Raw genomic sequence first — 22,736 nt, forward strand, 5'->3', positions numbered from 1 at the left:
CTCTCGTTCCTTATCGGAAAGATAAGGAATAAGTTGATATTTCTCTACCTAAAAACTATTGCCTTGTTGAGTGTAAACATACCATTCAAAAGTAAAATATTTTACAATGAAAACACGTGATGCTAATTAATGCATAAACTAGCATTTTTTTTTCCTAATGTGGAGCCTTGAATGCTGTTTCGGTATGTCTAAAGTACACAAGGCTGAGGAGCATATGAGGCGCAAGAAATTTTCTATTCCCATTTTGGACCTTGAGATGGACCTATTGCCTTATAATTTGTTCAATGTGTCTTTTTGTGGTTTTTAATTATTGTTCGTGGTAATTCGACTATTTCATGTTATCATACATAAAAAATAATGTAAGCCCATTTGCATGCAGTTTATTTGTGCGTAATATTTGGATATTGTAGACAACAATTTCGGTTAACTTTTTAGTCCCATAAAGTAACGACTTGACCAAATTACTCGATTCCTCCCCCCCCCCCGCTCCTCCTCCTTTTTCTTTAACTATTTGTTTGTCAAAAAAAGAGCTTTGGATAATTTTTTTGTTCTAGGTATCAATTTCAATGCCTTCCATATTTTATGATGATTAATTTTACCGGAAGGGATTTCAGTTTCAGATTTTTAGGTGGGATATCCTCTATACTTCGATTTAGAAATATAATGAGTACCCGACTGTCACGTTTTAAGAGGCATAAAAGTTTGATTAGTTAATCATCAGTTAGAGATTAGAGAGATATTTAGAGCGGCATTAATTTTGATTTTTAAATATTTTCTTTTTACAAAAAGCATTAGTGTATCAGAGGAGCTACGTAACCCGAAAGAAATAACTGTGAGATATGAAGTAAAAACGTACTCTGTAATCCAAAATACACGTTTTTTTACGTACTATTTTTTTTTTAAATTCAATACCAAATTTATTTTTTCTGCGTCTACAAAACTTATTCGAGGAGTTAATCATATTTTCGCTAAACGCTACTGCATAAAGGCGCTCGAAAGGCATTTTCACGACGGTGCCGATGAGGCTTGGCGCGGGCCTGCTTCGCTTACAAGTATACCATTAAGTTTGCAGCCATGGCTTAGTATGTAATTCGGAATTAATTTGACGTGCTTTAACTCCAATCGATAATTTTCCCCCAATATTTATAGGATACCAAGTATGTATCCAATTTATCACTCTTATAGATTAATTAAACTGTTTAACAACATATTTTGATTTTCTGTTCACTCCAGATCGTTTTATGAGAAAAAAATACATAAATGTACCTGAAAAGGACTTTAAAGACATTGTTCGCAATGTAACATTAAGTTAAGGTTTTCAGGGTTATTTCATTACAATATCATATGTTTGATTTTTTAAGGGTTACTTCATTATGATATAATAAAATAGGATATTCATATTCTTATTCTATTGTTGTATCTTCATTTTTAGGAAAAAGAAAAATGTGTCTATTTTCCTTTTTTTTCTGTAAATGGACATACGCTAGTACATTCAGTTATGATGTTTTGGTTTTAAAAAAATATATGAGGACTAAAGAGTTTCATCCCGTGCTCGCTTATCGCGCAAAGCAGGCCTCGCATTGCAGGCAGCACAAATTTGAATATGTAGCAATAATAAAATGCGTACCACTCTCAATGTCAAAAGGAAAAAATGCATTCCTTAAAAAAAATAGCATCTTTTCTGAGCATATTTTGTTTTAAAATACCAATTCCTTCATTTTAATTGTTTTTAAGGGTGATATTTTTTAAGATGTGTGTGTGTGTGTGTGTGTGAGATTTGTAAAAACTATTACATCTAGATAAAGTCCCATCCAACGAAAATGTCATGCTTTTATCAGAAAGCATTTAGCGTAATAATGGTCTTTTAACTTCATTTTATGTTCAGATTGTGGCTGATGTTTGCGAGATCTTGCTGTTTGCGAAAAGAAATTAAAATTATCTATCTTTACTCTCTCGTAATATATTTGAAATTAATTTATTTTATTTGTGACTAATGAAGCTATATCCCTCTATGTATACTAACCTATGTATAACCGGTTAAAGAATTTTCTTTATATTTATCTCAAGAAGATTTGGAATTGCTTCGTATTACGATGTGCGAACTAAAATCGTTTTTTAAGTCAATTTTAAAATCTTACTTGGTGAAAGAATCCTTCTGAATCTTATTCAAATGATTTAGTAAACTTAACTTCGATTTTTATGATAAGTACTTATCATCATTTAAGCGCAGTATTTTCATTTTAAATGAATGTTTAAGTACAAGAACGAGTGAAAGACAATTTATTCAAATGAAGGGCTCGGAGCAAGAAACTTATATGCCACATGATATGAATTTTTTAGTCGGCCAATTTCCAACTTATAAAAAAAATTTGTAGAATTTTTCAAAGGCATTTTACATTCTATATTCTGCAATACTAAAACCACACATGTTTTTCTCCGAATGACATAATCCATTGTCATGTTTATTTTTAATTTTAGTTATGCAAAACAAAAGTTTTGATTGAAAAGTCACTCCTTGTGGCTTGTCACATTTTTGCCTTGAGCCATTTAAATTAACCTAATGTATTTTTTCAACTGCAGCTTTCTGACTTTTAGTTATAATTCTGCCCTCCAAATCACGAGAGTTTTAGATTAAGAGCGTTTCTTTTAGCTTTGCACTGCGTTAAAAATCGACTTTTCAGTTAGTTCCGCCATTCGATATTTTCGTTATTACTTTCTCAGAGTGTAATGTGTTTACAGGAGTATATTAAAGAGGAATAAATGTTTTTTTAAAACAAAAACGAAATTCTTACCAACAATAAAAAAGTACATGACTTTTATTACAGAGGGCAACGTTGTTAACTTGTAAAAAATATTGTATGCTTTTCGTTTATTCAGTTCGGCGAGCTAAACAACTTTTATTATTTCTCAAGATAAAATCAACAAATGTTCAGAAACACATAATAATAAATAACTTTAATGTCGTATTCCAATGTTAGACAATACATTAACATACAGGCAAAGAATAAATAAATCTTGAAATACCCTTGCCTTCTGGAACTACAAATGCTTTGGTTCTGTATCCTCTATGTTGTTTGTGCTAGAATCGTCATCAGTTATTTTTATGCTGCCGTTTTTATCTGGAACATCTTCGACAGCATCAAAAACATCTTCCTTTTCATCATAATCTGCTTTTGGCAATCGTGTTATCCACCTTAAAAATTACAGAAATTTGTTTTAATATCTGAGAACAAAATTTAACACTTAAATAGTCGCATATTTGTCTGTTTCCGCTCGTTGTCATATATTTCGCTCTATCACACCAGCCTTTATATTGATAGTGGGGTCCATCTGTGTACCTCCCCTTGATTAACTCCTCAACTCTCACACAATTTTTTGAGATTTTTTTTAGAATTTCAAGACTGCATAGCTTTCGAATATGCTTGTCAACCCCTTAGACCAATAGCGCGAGAACCTAGCTCTTCGACAGTAACTTTCTTCCAGCGTAAGTGTAAGTATTGCTCTTCAATACATACTTTTGTATGGTAAATGGTATCAATTATATTTACTGAAGCAAACACTAAAAGAAATCATTCAAAAATTTTTTTTCGTGTCATGGATCGTTAGGGCGGGGAAAAGACCGAAACGGAAGCACTAACGAAATATAAAGAGATGCGACTACATCCGGGTTAAAAAAATCCATTGCTAAAAAATCGTATTGTTTAATTAATTTCAATAAGGAAATATACAGACATTGTATACTCACAAGAATACTCCTACCGAAATCAACGAGATTGCACCAAGAATAACGTAAACTAATCCAGGAAAAAAGTCTAAAGATGCGTTGAAGATTTGAGACACGGCAGCAGTGGCTAGAGATGGAAGTACTGATTCCACCATGGAGAGAAAAGAAAATATTTTGCCTGGAATAAAAATAATAAAAACTGTTAGAGAGCAGTGCTAAAAAAACTAACATATCTGATTTAAGATTTTGTTTTGCATCTAGGGAAAGCAACTGCACAGTAAGATGACAAAAGATAATCTGAATGTGTGTCTTATATTTTTAAGTGAAGCAAAATATTTTTTTTTTTTGCTCAGAATATCAACAATAGGCACGGAAAGGGATCTACAAGAATAAGTGTATACTGTAGTGTTTAAATTATTTACTATCTAAGCTATGTATTGATTGCTTAAAGCTAGGAGTTGGATGTTTAAAGTGTCTGAAAAATGTTCCTGGATTACAAAACATGATGTTTATTTTATTTAAAAAAAGGAATGAAAAACCAAAAGTTAAGGCGTTAGTAGCATTCTTTTTATTATTGTATCTATGTTTCATCATAGTTATCTCAGGAATGTTTAGAAATTCCGTTGTTTTGCTTTTAATCCACTACTTGTACGAGAAACAGTTCTAAAATGACTCAATGGAAAAAAAAAAAAAGTTTATAACTTGTATTCACCAGAAAATAGTCTGACATTGCTTTTGAAATACACATTTTCTGCGATAATATTATATACTCTACAAAAGTGTTATTCCCTATCCTTAAAAAAGAAATTGTGTGTTACTTTACACCATCAAATTTCTATTTATTATAATATATGTTAGAGCCTTGTGAATAAGTTTTTTTTATCGTTGATGTATCATAAATGTTTTAAAGCAAAACTTTAAAAGAATGTTATTTTCAGAACAAAAAATATATAATTAACAATTTGCGTAAAAATATACCTAATTACGAGCTAATTTTATGAGCTAATATCTAATTTTGATAGTATTTGGTTTCTTTAATTCAAAATTTACGAAACTTTATATCCTCAAAATATTCCTCGGTTTCAACTAGTAAACATTGTCATTTTTGAGTACTTTTAAATAAAACGGAATTACTGAAAGTTTTATGAGAAAAATATCACCGATCAATTTCTCTTTGATTTTCTCCTAAAAAAACAGCAACGGGTTACATTACACTAAATTAATTTTTAGAATTTTACCGTAAAATGTTTTCAAACAGATGCTAATGAACCCGACACTCCATATTTTTTTCTACCGCTAATTAAGATGCGTTTGTGCTATTGATACTTTAATAATCTCTTCGTACGTTCAAAGCAATCTTTGAAAAAAATTATATATATATCATGTACGCGCTGAATGCCGGTAACATTTTAAGAAAAAAAAACTATGAAACTTTAAAAAGAAAGAAAGGATAAATTTATTTTATGCATGTGTATAAAACCAGTTGAAAGCTTTGTATAGAAACAGGAGAAGAAAAATACGTAGCGTTTTCAAAAAAAAGAAAAAAGGTAACAAGAGCTCTGATGAATGTTCAGATTCTCTGTAAGGTAAAAACTCACGCTGAAGATAAGGAAGATGATCAGATTGTTTAAACGATAGCAGTGAATGGCGCTAGGTTTTCACTAACAAGACAAAATGTCGGTTAGAATATTTGGCTGAGTTGACGCAAACATGTCCCGTCAATGAAACAGTAAGTGTAATAAGGTTTTTGCGTTGGAAGGTATTGGTCTACTCTCTTTACAGTTCGAACCTCGCAGCAAAGTATTTCCATCTGTTTGGACATTTAAAAAAATGCTTGATAGGTCAGCAGTTCAGAATCGTTGCAGCGGTTTAACAGGCCGTTCCATATGTGGTTTTCCATCCTTGACGATAATTTCTTAATCCAACACTTTTTATAGGTCCAATGAGATGAAAATCCCTTCGTACGCGTTATTGACTGGGAGGTAAGTGGTCCAATACCCCCCCCCCCCAATGCAAAATCACACTTCTCTTTTCATTGGCGGGACTTGTTTTTATCAACGCAGCCATTTTCTTACTCATATTTTGCCCTGTTTGAGGACACCCGGCTCCATCCACCCGTATCGTTTGGAAGCTCTGATGATCTTCGTTATCTTCAGTAGGCTCTTGTTACCTTACTTTTTTAAACCAAGTCATATACCTTACATAAATGAAATTATGATATAATATTACAATATAAAAAAGCAATATAAATCTAAAGTACTGTGATAAATTTTATTTATACTTTTTTCTCGGTTAACACATATTATTTCTCATAAATGCTTTACACGTCATAACTATGTTTGTATTACTGTATATAGGCATATGGTACTTCGGAAAGCGTTAAATGCCTTGATAACGCAATATTAGACACCACAGAAGTAATCTGTATCTTGTAAAGTCGTTTAACATGTCTTGTAACCACATGAATTTTTGTATTTACCATCTTATAAGTGTACTTCAGATGAAAATGCAATGTTACCAACTTAAAACTTGCACATTTTTTGCAAACGGAGAACGAACAACGTGAAAAATCAAGAGTTTATTGCGCAAAAAGTAGCGCATATCGTTGAGAGATGACGCTTCGCTTACTTCGATAAAAATAATAGCTAAATTGGGAATAAATATTGTATGAGGATGTTTTATTTCTTCTTTCTCTAAAATAAAAATATTTCATCGAAATTGGGCTTAAAAGTGTATACCATGTCACTTTTTTGATCTACAAAGTAGTTTTTTTTAATATGGCGGCGTCTATGATGAAGTGGTGTATTTTTATTAAAAATTAAAAAGTGAAACTAATCCGCTCTTTTGCAATATTTTGACAAAAATTAGGAAATGTAAAGACCGGTGTTTTAAATTAGAACAGTGGTTCTCAACCTGTGGGTCGTGACCTCATTGTAGCATTTTTTCTAATTTTAAATGTGTGCAGTTTTAAACTATTGCACTAAAAAAAGCGTCATTTAAATTTTTTCTTTGTTGTAATCAGGGCTGTAACCAGGATTTCCCAAATTGAAAGGTTCTAAAGAATTTTCTATCCTCAGTAACATTAAAAAAAGTAATAAACAATGAAACTAATAAGCATAAACAAATAAATGAAAATGAACGAAATTTATTAAACGTTTGATAAAGCATACTAAATAATTCATTTCGGTTTGTTGAAGTGTGCACTTATTTTACAGACTTTTTCTTTAAACAAAGTCATTTATTCTCCGTACAACTTTGCATTTGGGATAAATTATACAAATTCCTTTTTGTTTCTTAAATTATTGTTAATTCAATAAAAATCATACTCAGTGAATCAAACGGGAATACCTTAAATATTAACGTCGTAGTACACTTCATTAAGAGGCGAAACATATTTACATGATCCAAATTTCCTTTTTTAATAAAGTCATACTTTTGATTAAATGCTTGATTTTGGTAGTGTTTTAAAATTTAATGCATAAGATTTTTTTTTCAGTGTTAACTGTTTTTCCTACTAGTTAGTTCATAAATATCATTTAAGGTTATAAATTTATTTTATGAGGTGGTGATTGTAGTATAAAATGTAGTATTACATGTCTGGAACCACCTTTGCTTTCAAAAAATAATAAAAAAAATGGGAAACAATATCCTGGCAACGGCCTTAGTTCTTACATTATTGAATTTTTTCAAATTAGTTTTATTCAGCTGCAAAGAGCTTTGGATATAATTCAGAAAATACGCATTAAGGTGAGTGCAATGCCATTTCGTGATTTTTCCGTGGACTAACTTTCGTAAGTAACTGCAACCTGTTCAAAACTTCAGAGGAACGGTTTGTGACTGTCACGTTGTTTTAACATAACTTACCTATATCATCTTTTGATACAATTTTTGAAATTCTGGAACGGCCAGCCAAAGGTACCAACATGTCCAACACTCCAATCATATTTGCTAAAGGAAAAAAATGAATACGGTAAATTTATATATGATCAATGATGGTGCATTTTTCTACATCTGGTCATCCAAAAGTGGTAAAGAGTCAGCTTAAGAATTCGATAAACGGCAAGTTCCTTCGCTTATGTCTATCGTCGTTTATCTCCGTACTTAAGAGAAAGTTGTATAAAACAGTGACCCTGACATATTTTTTCCTCGCAGAAGAAATATTTTAAAGAAAAACAAACGAAATTTTTTTATATAACAGTTCCATGAGATAGACTATCAAGACACACGATTGTATAAAATAAATATATAAGAATGAGATAGAAAATATTTTTCTGAAAAACGAGCCAAGTTTTCGTTTGTCTTGACAACCAGTTGGATAAAATTGGGTATTCATATGAAAACTATACATTTCAGATCGAAATCAAAACTTTATCAAAAATTATATTTTTCCGTGTTTTTAAAATTATTGTTGAGTGATTGATACATATTACTATTAAATATCTAAGTATTTCACATAGCGATTATTTATACTCAATTCCTGTAATTGAAAACTTTTATATTCCATATTTGAATTGAAGCATGATTTACGATATCCATACTATTAAAATCTGTTCGCGTCCACCTGTCTGTCTGTCCATCTGAAGATAGATCTTCTCAAAAATCGCTGCGAGTCGAGACTCGAACGAAATACCGATCAATTCAAATTTTTCCTAGGAAAACAATAGGACCAATCTCGTAACTGTACGACTTTAATTAGCAGAGATATTATTTAAAAAGTTAATTAACATCATGTTATTCAGGAATTTTTATTTCTTTCCTGTTGCCATTTGGCATATGGTTTAGCAAATAATAAAATTCTAACAATTGTTTTAAAAGGGATTTTTTGGCTGCTGTCCTAATCTTAAAACAACGTTTCCATCTAGAATTTTATTTTAAATTAGTTTACTTTCTCTTTTATTCTGAAATATAAATCTTAAAGCTATTCTTTAGAGCATTTTTTTTGTTTAGATTCGGAACTCCAGCGCTCGAATACGCTACCTTGCGGTGATTTACAAAACTGCAAATGAAACTAAAACATTGCCACGTTGCGTTCCACGTGTGTCTGTTGACGTAAACACAGGCAGTTTGTTCTGAGCATTTATTAACGCAATCGATGTGTCTTAGTTTGCTTTCAGCTACAGAAATTAATTCGTCCCTTAGTAGTATTCTCGAGCTTCTCAAAACAATGTTAGTTTTCATTATTTCCTTAATAATTGGTGAAAGCGAAAATTCTGGATTAACAAACTTGGATAACGTTATACAAGGTAAAATTTTTTATTGTTTTGTATGAATTTGTAAGAATATGGGGTTTTATTTTAATCTCAAATTAATTAAACTTACCATATTTTACAGCAGCATTTAGTTGGAATGGACAGTATGCAAAATATTTTTTTGAATATATTATCGTAGAACAAAATGAAAAATGTTTCACCGAGAAAGAATTTACTTTATTCCTTTTATTCTCAGCTGAAAGGTTTCGCCAAATTTGTTTAGGGTTATAGTGTTAGTATAGTGCGAGGAAAGTAGCCTTGGCGAGATTTCGTGCTTTTAGTTAAACCATTTTTAATTTTTATCATGAGTGGAATAAAATGGTAGTAAGATTACAGAATTCGATAAGTGAAAAGAAATAATGGTCAATCAACTGAAAAGAAAACTACCACCATATATCCGTGAGAATTTTGTTGATGATTTGCATAACATGACACAATTAAATCGTAACTCAGAAATTAGAAAAATCGAAACAGAAAATTTTTAAATTAACCGATTCGGGAATTCGGAACTCCAGCGCTCGAATACGCTACCTTGCGGTGATTTACAAAACTGCCGATGGAACTAAAACATTGCCACGTTGCGTTCCACGTGTGTCTGTTGACGTAAACACAGGCAGTTTGTTCTGAGTATTTATTAACGCAATCGATGTGTCTTAGTTTGCTTTCAGCTACAGAAATTAATTCGTCCCTTAGTAGTATTCTCGAGCTTCTCAAAATAATGTTAGTTTTCCTTATTTCTTTCAAAAAAGTATTAAATGGTGGAAGCGTAAACAAGAAAACTCTGGATTCTCAAAATTGGATAACGTTATACCAGGTAAAATTTTTTATTGTTTTGTATGAATTTGTAAGAATATGAGTTTTTTTTTAATCTTAAATTAATTTAACTAATCATATTTTACAGCAGCATTTAGTTGGAATGGACAGTATGCAAAATATTTTCTTGAATTTATTATCGTAGAACAAAATGAAAAATGTTTAACCGAGAAAGAATTTACTTTATTCCTTTTACTCTCAGCTGAAAGGTTTCGCCAAATTTGTTTAGGGTTATAGTTTTGGTATTGTGCGAGCAAAGTAGCCTTGGCGAGATTTCGCGTTTTTAGTTAAACCATTTTTAATTTTTATCATGAGTGGAATAAAATGGTAGTAAGATTACAGAATTCGATAAGTAAAAAGAAATAATGGTCAATCAACTGAAAAGAAAACTACCACCATATATAAATTGTGAGTACACATTTTATTTATTTTGTTCTGAGTGAATTTGAATAAATATCAGTTTTTCAATTCGATGAAAAAAAAAAACGAACTTAACAACATTGACTGGACACTTTTCCTTAACCTAATTCCACATAAATGATTTAAATAACCTTTGTTACTACAGTATCCTACTGAAATAGACAGTATGCAAATAAATTTTCTTGAAAATATTTATCGCAGAACAGATTGAAAAATCCAGAAAGAACGTTAAGAATTTGAACAATAAAAAATAAAAGTTCGCGAAAAATCTGTTTATAGGGTTATGATTTTAAAATTGTGTGAAAGAATAATGTATCTTGACATGATTTCGCATATCAGGTAAATCATTTCCAAGACGAATGAATTAAATGCATGATTTCTTTGGATATCCAATCATATAGTCATAGAAATAAATTATCTAGTGTTAAACGTTACTCTTGACAGTCTGCCACGTATGTGCACTATGTGACAAAAATGTCAACAAATGCCGGAAATGTCACGAAACTGAACTTAATATGTACTAATGTATAGAAAAAACGGTACAAAATGAAAATGCCGTTCGAAGCGAACCAAAAATTTATGAATTCCGAATTCAACATCGTGAAAATGGCTGCTTCAGAACAACTTACTGTGTGTTCTGCATTAATTGTTTACTTTCGTAATGCTTTTTGGTTTCTAATCTCTTTCTATATGGGTCAGAATAACCAAAAGACTTTGAAAAATCTTTTCAAATGAATAAAGCGAAAAAAATCATACATACGAACAAAAATCACAACACTTTTAGCATTATCTTCGTTACCACATGCGTTTGTTTTAGTTTTGAAGTCGGCCATTAGACAGTGACTGCAGTGCCCCCTATAGTTCGTTGGAGTTGCGAATTCGAGAGAAATAACTCGGCTACAAATGGAAAACAATAAGCGCTAGCCAAGCAAGGCAAAAAAGTATCATCTTCTTTCGATAACAATTTGTAATGTCATATTGAATTTTCTAGCATTAATTGTTGTTCTTGTCAGGCCACAATCATTATTTAGTTTTATCAAGAATTGATAAATATTGAATTCAACATCGTGGAAATAGCTGCTTAGAACTACGAACTACGTAGTTTGCATTAATCTTTGACGTTTAGTAATGCTTCTTGAATTCTCATTTCTTTCTACGTGGGCCAGAATATCCACAAGACTTTGAAAATTAATTTAAAAAGAATAAAGCTAAAAAATCATACGTACGAACAAAAATCACAACACTTTTAGCATTTTCTTCGTTACCATGTGCGTTTGTTTTGGTTTTTAAGTCTGCCATTAGACAGTGACTTCAGTGTCCCCTATAGTTCTTTGGAGTTGCGAATTGTAATTTAGCTTCGTTTCTCTATTCGGCATTCTTATTCTAAGCAATTATGTTGATTTCTTTCTGTTGCCATTTACATTTCTGTTGATAAATAACATTTCAACAATTATTTCAGTGAGACTGACGTTATCATAACAACCAACTGGGTTAATCGGTTGCTCTATTCGGACATAACCTTTATTTATCGTCTGCCCTTTTTTTATTTTTTACAGCCAACGTTCTTTACTCTTTTCAGCATATGAAAGTTGTTTCTTTACTTATGTTTGTTTATTCGCAACTCCAATAACCCATAGGGGGCACTGTAGTCAATATCTAATGGCGGGCGAAAAATGTAAAACAAACAAATGCCGTAACTTATATTTTACTTTAAAGCTTAGTGACTGACAGTCATTTTTCGTCGTGTTGTGGGAAGCTTTCTTTTCTATTCCTTTGAAATTACATTACATCACAAACTGTCTGAAGCCTATAATTTACCCCAAAGAAAACACGTGGAACGGAATGTTTTACCTTTTCAGTTGAATTGTTTACCACCGCAAGGTAGCGTATTTGAGCTCTGGAGTTGCGAATTGTAATGTAAGCTTTTTTATCGTTACCAGCCTCATATTTAGGTAAATTTAAGATGTGCGACTAATTATGTTTATTTTATTGGACTCTTCCCTTCGCATGGGTGAGTTTTCGATTTATAATAACTCTCATTTTCCTTCTTGTTTAATCAAAAAAAAAAAACACATTAAATTAAGATTGTTTAAATTTCTTAAAAGGGAACAGAGTTGAACAAAAACTGACGTCAGAGTACTACAAAAACATCAACTGGACATCTCTTTCATTTTTTAGGTAGCCCGTGCAACTCCGAGCACGCAGCTACTTTTAGTAATAAAACATGATAGTTAGCTTTCCATTTGTGTCTCCATTTAAGCCACCAGGCTTTTCACATTCTGCACTTCATTAGACACGACAACAACAACAACAACAAGACACCAAAGACACGTTTTTTTTAATGGTGTCTCTTTGGACAGGTTTATAAAATGTATCAATGTATATATAAAAATTTAACTGAAACCTAGAATGATAAATGCTGTACTTACAAATATCGTATGACGGAGAATGAATCGATAAGGTTCAGCGTGCAACGTAAGGGTGTAATGCAGGCAAAAGAAAACTTAAAAACACTAAAGTTTACGCACAAAAAGACCGTCAGGCAAGTGAACAATCCAATTCAATGAGGCTCATAGACGATAAAGAATGATGTTAATGAGTTACATCAGTACGAAATTTGAATGTCTCCGTTTGTGCCGTATTAGATGATTTTCCCCATCATTATACCGAACTTTTGGATCATTCTGATTCCCCAAACTTTTATATCATCCTGTACACTACACAAATAACGACATGTTGCATGTGGATTGAATTTGCTCGTAAGTGACGCCACGAGGGTCAATCTTTACACTGGCTGTATCTTTGTTTTTTTTCTTTTTTTTATTACTAAAATTCAGTTTTCAGTATTTTAAGCAGTGCCTTTTTTAAACTCCTTTGATCAACAGAAGATGTAATTATTTATAAAGATGTAAACATTTTATAGATATGCTCAATTTATTGATACGTTTACTTGGCTTATAATTTACAAGTTACTATTTTGTTTAAAAACGTAATACGTATATTATGACAGTTTTTAATTTCAGTAGTACAATAAACCAAGTGCTATACATAGCAAAAATACATGTAATATTAGTAAAGAAATGAAAGTATAATTTAGATTAGGCTATAGTTCATTTTTTCTGCATAAAATTACAACTTTATGTTTTTTTCTTATATAAGTTATTTAGAAATTTAATCTAGTATTCATTTATGCTAATGCTCTTTGATAAATTTTCGCTAGTGTGCTTAATATAGTTTGGTTTTTATATTTATATTGTTCCATAGTCCTTTAAAAATGTACAGAATTTTTTCCCTCTATTTATTTAGAGTAATGCATTTTCATAATTTACCGATTGCGTTCCGATTTGCGTGTTCCGATTTGCGTGACTTTAAAGTTTTCATGTGTACGGGCTTTCATAGTTCTTGAAAAATCAAATTTATTATATTTCATTTCAATACTTTTCTATTATGGGAAAAACCCCTTAAAAACTACTTTTGTTTTTGTGAATTATTACATTTTGAGACGAAGTTTTGCGAACTTATGAAAAAGTGTAATGGTTTTTAAGCATCAGTGTAGCCGTACATACATCTATGATACTTACCTATGTAATAAAGGTATTCGTTTGTTGCCAATCCCATGAGAAGGCTTTTACTTATTGCTGAAATCGATCCAACAAATCCAAGAGTCGAATCTCCAAGCTTCATCTTCTTAAACATTGGAACAATAAATAGAGTAGCAAAAGTTCCTACCATAGTAAAGATTCCGAATACAGTAGAAAATTTTGTATTGTCCCAGTCAAAACGATGATGAACGTAAGAAAAGCCTATTGTACCAACAGCTAAAAATAAAACATACATTATATTAGTTGTATAGGATTACATGTATATTAGTTGCGTTAGACCAGTTTTCATCAATTATTGTTGTTATATTTGACGGAAATAAATGCAATATTTAGTTAAAACGAATTTTAAATTTTTTTTGCCACATCCACGTTTTGAATCTAATTTCTTGTCCTGGTTCTAAGCAAAATAGGATGCACGAGGACTAGGGTGAGTCCTAGAGAACATGAAAATATATTTTATAATCTTTAAACATAATTAAAGGGTAATAAAGTACTGGTGTTAGCCTAACGAATTCATATTATTGCTACAAGAGATTTTGCGAACTTTGCTTTATAAATGGTAGAATTGTAGGACGCGGAAGACATCAATTTAATAAAATAAATTATTGATAGATTAACCTTAATGTAATACAATCAATACTAGGGAATGCATTTGTGATCTTCGCCGTACTTGTGTAAAATCTCGTGTCATAGGAGATAAGAAGGCGTTTTATGTAACTTTACGAGTAAAGAAGTCATAGGTATTTTATTCAGGCTAACGTAGTGCGAATTTCAATAACTGTTCTGTCGTGGGAAAGTAAACTGCAGTATCTGCAAAAATGAATTTTCGAGATATATGAAAGAAAAAAAAAATACGTTACAGCTTCAATATTAACAAAAGGGAAATGTTGGAGTTACACGCTATTTCCGTGCTTCTTTTTTTTCATCAAAAACCAAATTAGTAAGTTTTTACGATAAAGCTAACGAACAATAGATGGCAGAAATGTAAGTAAATGAAAAATAATCAAATGCAGTTACTGCGCTTCATTCGCCCACAGCAGTGTTGCAAGGCCCTGAATCGTAGACCAAGTAGTGGCACTTCCGCCATGTTGGGGCTAAACGATGTTTTCTTTTATGTTTGCTATGCTGAAATTGCATGCTTTGCTACTTGATTGTGGTTTCTTATTAACTCTAACCACAACGACTAATGAAACGCTATTCGTAATCGAATTTAACATTAGTAGTAAAAGCGACTAGTACTTCGAAAATATGGCTAACATTGTATTAAGAGCTTCTTTTAATTAAAAACCCTACATACAGTATAATAACATAGTTAAATTTTGTATTAACTGTTCTTATGCTTCATAAGAAATTTGCCGTTTTTCTAAAAATTCTGGATCAAAGTGTACGTCCCTTTCCATTGAAAAGAATGTTTCTTGTTTACTTACATGCTTGGGGTGATTACTCGCGTTGGAAACATAGGTAGGGCAAAGCGGGTTTTTTCCATGGTTGTAAAGTTTGAAATTAAATAAATATTGAGTTTGAAATAGCACAAAAATCACTTTTTATGTTAAAGTTCAAGAACCCAGCTAGGAAAGAAAACCGAAATTATTGCGATAAAAATACAAAAACCAAAATTTTTGAGCATTAGGAGAGGGTGGCCCAAACCTAACCGCTTTGGGCCACCCTATTGGGCCAACAAACAACTGGGCCTATAGCTTTTTTTTTTAAAAAATCCGTAACAAAGTCTGCGCTTTGAATTAAAAAGAATGATTTCTTGTTTACTTACATGCTTGATGCAAAAGAGCTATACTCATACAGAACATCAGGAATAGAATTTGCTTCTTCCCTTGATTTGGACGTTTCTTTACTGTAGCATGAAAGCTGGCGATAACATTTTCGGTGGAGAATAAGTTTCGCAACTTCAACTTCCAACTTTCTGTGTTTTCCAAGCCTCTGGTCTCTTTAACAAAAAATACAACCCAAAGAAGTGCAAGAACATGCCCAGCGGTTGCTATCAAAAATATTGCATTGTATCCAAAATATTTGAAAATATATCCACTTGCAGCTATTCCGATCGGCATGGAAAGACCGACAGATGCTTGAAATAGGGTGTACTTCATTGTTCTGTTGCTTACCGTTGTTATGTCTGAAATGTAGCTGTATAGTACCGCCATTATTGCTATGAAACCTCCGGAGAGTCCATTTATGAAAGCGTGGATGAACAAGAATTCAACTCTGGTATCCATAAACAGAGAACAAAGAGTAGTTCCCACGTCGTCAATTAACATTCCTATTAAAGCAACAATTACAGGTACCCTACGACTGTATTTATCACTCCATGATCCAATAAAAATTACTAAAATGGAGCTTGTTAGAAATGCCAAGAAATTGTATCCAAGAAGGTAATTATTGGCTAGTTTCACAACCTCATTTTTCACATCAGGGTAGTATGAAATATTAAAGCAGATACTTGAAGAATAATTGAAGTGAACCAAGCATACTTTATCTATTATAATGGTTGTTTGAGACACACTTCTTAAAGCATATGAAAGTGTATACACAAACATCAGTAGTTCCACTTTCATTTGCCTTATTTCTGACAAAATTGTTGCCAGCTTTGATGGATGGTCTTCTTCATCTTCATAACTTGATATTTGTATTTGCCCATCAGTAAGTGTGGTAAAATTCGTCAGCTGGATTGGTTCCTCACTTTTCATTTTTTTTTCCGAGTTGATCACTAAATTTCCTTTTTTGGTTAACATTGTGAAAATATTTTGTAGTATTTTCAGTGATTCAAAAGCAATCTGAAAAGAAATAGAAATATTTACAAGTACTGAAATTAATTGAAAAACAAAGATAAATTATTGGAAAGAAAGATTGTATACTAAGACAAACAAATAGTATATATAAGCAGGAATTGAGTTCAAAAAAAGTAGTAGCAGGATGATACTATGACCAGTTTTCTAAAATTTCTCTGAAAAAGATTAAATTTTCTCAGTTTCTTCTAAAAAGTGAAATTTCTCTAATAGTGATTCTAATAAGGGTTTTGGCAAACCCTTGGTTTGTCATGTTTGTTTAGGCAAACATTAGCAAGACACATAAAGCAATACACCATACCATATGAAAGAGCTTAGCAAACATCTTAAAGCTGCAGTAAATGTTGCGTTGACGTTAAAAATATCTCGAGTTCAGTGACGATAAGAATTTTTACTAAATATACTTTTCAACTAATCTATTTTGACGAAGAACCGTACTAAGTACTCGTAATATCAATAGGATCATGACAAAATTTAAAGTAAGGTAGTAAGTTAGAGGATTCAAAATAAGTTAGTCTATTCGAAGGTCAACTTTTTACCGTAGTTGGTTAAAGGTTCATCTGACTTATTATTAACTTGGCAATCTCATTTTAATTATTTTTCTAAATCATTTTAATAATTTAAATTGTTTTATGGCATGCTTTGACGAAACTAGAATATATGTAATTATGCTATCTGAATTGTTTTGAGTATGTTGTTGTTTTTACTGTTGTCCTGGTGCAGCCAAACTGGCCATTTGGGGTGGGCTGCTTTGTTTTTCGAACTGTACCGTAATTAGGTGGGAAATCCGATTTCTACAGTACACTACGCCACAAGGACCCGTTAATAAGGTGGGCAATCATTCAAAGCACAATAACACATTCACATAAAGATAGGACAAGGACAGGAGAGAGAAAGTACATCCATGCCCGACCCCGGATTCGAACCCAGGACCTTCCAATTTCAGTCACACTGCTCTGACTTCTAGCCAAGACTGCTAGGGGTAGATTCCAAAACAAAGAATGTTTAGAAGACCACATAGTGGAGGATAAATTAAGATAGCAAAAGTTCCCTTAGGACGATCTTGGCAATAGCAGGTTGATAGAAAATAGAAATATGCATTAATATCATTTACACTTACTTTAAATGGACTGACAAAGCTTTGGCATGCTCAAAAATCATTTTTGCTGAGTACTTGAAACTTACTAAACTGCAAGAAATGTAAACTATATTTTGCTCTTTTAAGTTATTTTTTTTACTATTTTCAGCATTTTAGAATAAAACAGTTCTGTTTGCAAAATAATACTATTATTGTTCTTAGTGAAATCTTTTCCATATTGAACTTGAAGAGAAAAGATGAATTATTTTCATATTTAATTACAAATCTAGCCACGTTACGTGTGGTGTTATCTTTCTTTTCTGTTTCATTCAACTTTCGTTTATTGAAAAGGTCATTTTGAACTTAGATGAATCTACGTTTGATTTTTTGAACTTATGAAGGAGAGTCTCCACTACATTTTATATGTTCTTTAATTAGCAAAAAAGTGTTTCAAAACAAAATTCTTGCAAAAAAAAAAAAATCTTTATTATTACGGAAAAACGGTCTTTTTTTTAAAACTATTCACTATGTTTTATTGAATTCCAACGCCTGAAGCATGGTTTTTCAAAGAAGTGCTCATTAAAGTGCAATGTTTAATTATGTAATATGTATGTTTATGTGTAAAAAATAAAGAAAAAAATGTGAAGACGATTAACTTTCGAATAATTTAAAACACTGCATTTCATGACAGTAAAGAACATAGTTTAACATTTAATAGCAGAAGAGTAAAAAATACTTTTAACGCAAGCAAAAAAAAAAAAAAAAAAAAAAAAAAAGATTTTGAAATATGAAAACTTCAGTTTTCTGAACTTCCTTCGGCTGTGCTGATTATCTCCACATTACAATGAATTTTTATGTGTTTTTAATTTCCACTATTTGCAAAAGTAATGAGTTTTCAAAAACTTTAATGATAACATTTTCTATAGTATTTGTAAATTTAATGTTTTTAAAAATTTGATAGCATTATTGAAGCCTTAGTGTTTATAAAACTAATTATACTTTAACCCAAAACGATTTCAGCTTTGAAAAAATTATACACTATTTTAAACCAAATAAATCCTTTGATTATTCAGCTAAATAAACGTTATAAAAAATAAATTTTAGTAATTGTACGTATAAAAATATAAAGTTCTTATATTATGCGAAACAGATTAGCTCATAAGATTTATCTTCAAATAAGTGTTATCGAAATGACCCACTGCTTACGCAATATAAATGCAAACAGATGAAAGAGCTAAGTGTTATCTTATGTGTATGCATAATTTTGTAGAATTTTGATAAAGTAGGTTTATACTGAAAAAAAAAACCTTCACTGTGAATATTTTATACGCAGGTACAAGTATTATCTCAATCAGCATTCGGCAAAAGTAATTCCTTTTTAAGTTTTTAAAATCAAGATAAGATAATTTATGGAGGTTCATTCGGAGTATTCGATTGATGTCATCAGATATAGATTAAAATGATTACACTGTTTAATAACTTGATATTATACAATAACACATGTTATTCGTTTTAATTTATCAGATGTCAAAATCGTTCGTAATTTTTTTAACTGTTTTACGCAGACCTAATTATTTTACTAGGTTACATATTATCAGTTAGACAAAACATGCACTTTCACCAAACTGAAATAATAGTAGAAATAACTCGGTTATTCCAAAATCCTTCAGAAATTCTCCAAACTGGATTTGCAACTATTTTCGCTAATTTCATATCTGCTTGAAGTCGTTTGGTAGTTTAAAACCTTTCTTGTATTTGCGTGGAGTGATACTAGAAAATATTAATAAAAGTTTATCGAAAATTTAAAATTAAATACCATGGAAAGGTATTACAGTCTCTAAATAAGTGCTTGAAAAACAAATGAAGGTATTTTAAATTTATTTTTTGAGTCATCAATAATGAAAGTACAACTGGGAAAAATTATTTTAAATAATATTTATTAACAGTTCAATTTTACTTTTTAAAAAATAAATCCAGAATTTTTAAGAAATATGTCGTTTTGTTTTATCAAGAAATTTTATTCTTGTACGCTAAACACAGTTTTGGATCACAAGTGTTTTTATACAACCTTATACAATACCTCATCTTGTAAATAAACACCCATTTTTTTAACCCTTAACAGGGGAGGTGCAGTCTCACAGACCGCTCAAAAGTTCATCCCACCACCCCTATTTTATTTTCAGTCCGATTGAATAGTTTTGCCCAATAACTTTTTGTTTTGGGACCTTGAACAGCTCCCTTGCTTATAAGCATCGTTTGGAGAGTACATTTGGTTTAAATTTAATTGCATTCTTTAGAAACGATCTGTGAGTCCGCACCTCCCCTTCAGTGTTAGAGCTTGTGGCTGTAGTACACATGGCTCTTAACGTTAAAACCGCGGATATAGGTTCATTTATCTTATCCGCGTTATGCGGAAGAAATGAAAAAATATTCTAAATGAGGTTTAGAATTGTTTGAAAGTACAAAAGTTACGCAGTGATGTTCTAAGGACAATAAAGGCTTAATTATTCTTGGAAATACGACGTAAAATACTAATAGTTAAAGGGCTGTCAAATTTTTCCCGCAATGTGATATAATCAATTTCCTGGTATTAAAATGTCCTGTATATATTAACCAACGAAAATAAAATCATTGATTGATAATAGATTCATTTTTATTATGAAAAGTAAATTATTTACTGCAACATATGATTTCTCTCGAAAAATCTTCAGGCATTTGTTAGAATTCCTCGGAAAAGGTATATTTCAGTTAAAAATTCAAAAATATTTTTCTGCTGGGCAAACAAAAGTACAAAGAATATTTAAGGGAATTTGCAGGGCTTTATCTTAATTACACGATTTAAAAAAATAAAAAATAAATAAATAAAGTAGAGCGGTCTCTGAGACCTCACGTCCCCTGTTATGTTCTACTTTTTCACCTCCCCTGTTACGGGTTGATAACTAAAACGTTGTTTTACCATACAATTTCTTGAACAGGGACAGCAATTATAAGAAGGATTAAAAATAACGATTGATTGGAAAAAATTAAATTGCATCATTTAGTACGACACATAAAATTATTTTCGATAATGCTTTTTTTATCTTGTATTTTTGACCTCCTGTACTCCTCTAATTTGTTTCCACTGGTAATTTTTTTTTAATTGCCGCTCATATTAATTTATTAAATTACCCATAGAATTAAGTAGTAACTTAACTAAAACTGAAACTGATATTACACATAAGAAGTGCTTTTTTACAGATGTTACCAAAATTCTACTTATTTAAAGTTGAAAGATAAAATACAAAACTGTATCCTAAACCCTGTCACATTAAAAATAAAACTGATTGACAAAATACAAATTTAAAACTTAACTCATGTATTAATATTATGTGAAAGATTAGCTTATTCAAAATCTAAGAATAATAAAAGGAAGAAAAAAACATACTTCCAATAGAAATTCTCATTGAAAAAAAAAACCTTGTTTGCTTTCGAAAAACATTTTTTAACCATTCAGTTCAACTCCAAATATTTCTAAAATTAAAACTATTTTAGAAAAATATCATAAACGACTTGAACAATATTAAGTAAAACGTTTCATATATTCAACAATATTTATATAATAGGGATCTCATCAGTATTAGTTGATAGGTATAAATTACATTTTAATGAGCCTTTTCACGAGAACAGCTTACTTTAGAATAACGCCGATTGCACTGCACATGCGCAAGAAAACGCTCTTATATATGCAATCATTAGCGCCATCTTCCAGCTTTTCGTTCTCATACAATTACGTCAATACTGAAATTAATAGCCGGACCTTGTATTATCGAATAAATAAAACTGAATATTTAAAAACAGTTAAAGTAATTTCGTTGCCTCTTATTAAGCAATTAATTTCTAGTGAAAGTAGACTTGAAGGGGAATAAAAATTACACAACAATAGCTTTGACCAACAGATGAAAAAAAAATATTTTCCTCTTCTTCATTTAGCTACACATATTTCATAAAGGAATGTGATTAAAATTTCTGCAAACCAATTTCTTGTGAAAAAATTAGAGAGGATAGATATTGCATTCAATAAAACCTCATACGGATTTAAGGCAGAAAAAAGCTCCCTGAAACTAGAAGAAATGGCATTTCAACAAAACAGAAAGGAGTGTTCTTTGAACCTGGGAAGTTAATTTGTGGTCATTTAACGCAAGTTGTAGAGTTTAATGACTTTTTTTTTTTATTTTTTTGGATTTTGGGGGCTGTATTTACACAGAACTATTGAACACAGAAAAACTGATCTGTGTAACATAAATAATTTAACAATATTGATATGATGAATTACAGTATTATTATTTCACATACAGTATACAGTATAGGCGCAGTATACAGTATAATTATTTCACATTATATACCTTTATTTGTAAAGCACTTTTATATTGCAGTAAATTTGCCCAAAAGTTAACGAGTATGTGTTGAAAACAAGGGACATAAATTATATTTAACCTAAATCTTATTATTGTTTTAAGGAGGTCCGAAACACAAAAATCGTCAAATTGAGCTATTATTTTATCGTTTAAAAAACTTCTCCGTTTTTTCTACTGCTTGAAAACACGTATGAATCTTGTTTCTATGTCAATTAGAACGAAAGATATAATTTTTTTTTTTCATGCATTTAACGAATATTATACTTAACGTTAAAACATCAATCGCGTTTTTCTCCTTGATGCAATTTTCGATTTTTTACATTCAAACTCTTATAAGTCAAGAACTGACTAAGATAAACTAATGAAATTTGGAGCACATATTTTTCAAGAAGTTTAATTCAGTTTTTTTTGGCAAATTTGAAAAAAAAAAAAGCTTTTTTGCAAAAAATATGATTAAAAAAAAGTATTTTCGAATTTTTCGAAATTTTTCTTCAACTATATTTTATTTTTTATTGAATTAATATCTTTTAAGTCGACGAATAAAAATTCAAGCTCAGATATTTGAGCATAATGTTTTGAAACAATATTTGAAAATTGACCGAGAATAATTTAAGTTTTAGTGATTTTAAGCAACACAATTTTTTTTATTAAATGAAAT

General features: G+C 30.8%; 1 protein-coding gene across 1 annotated transcript; it reads right to left on the reverse strand.

The window, feature by feature from the left end:
- Positions 1 to 3,039: 3,039 nt before the first annotated feature.
- Positions 3,040 to 16,507, reverse strand: LOC129216406 (proton-coupled folate transporter-like). Its single transcript, XM_054850620.1, has 5 exons — positions 15,577 to 16,507; positions 13,788 to 14,024; positions 7,589 to 7,672; positions 3,746 to 3,902; positions 3,040 to 3,193 (listed from the first exon to the last, which is right to left on the reverse strand). Exons 1-5 carry the CDS (start codon positions 16,505 to 16,507, stop codon positions 3,040 to 3,042), a joined length of 1,563 nt encoding a protein of 520 aa, XP_054706595.1.
- Positions 16,508 to 22,736: the final 6,229 nt, after the last annotated feature.

Source organism: Uloborus diversus, chromosome 2 (genome assembly GCF_026930045.1).
Source record: "Uloborus diversus isolate 005 chromosome 2, Udiv.v.3.1, whole genome shotgun sequence".
Taxonomy (NCBI): Eukaryota; Metazoa; Arthropoda; class Arachnida; order Araneae; family Uloboridae; genus Uloborus; species Uloborus diversus.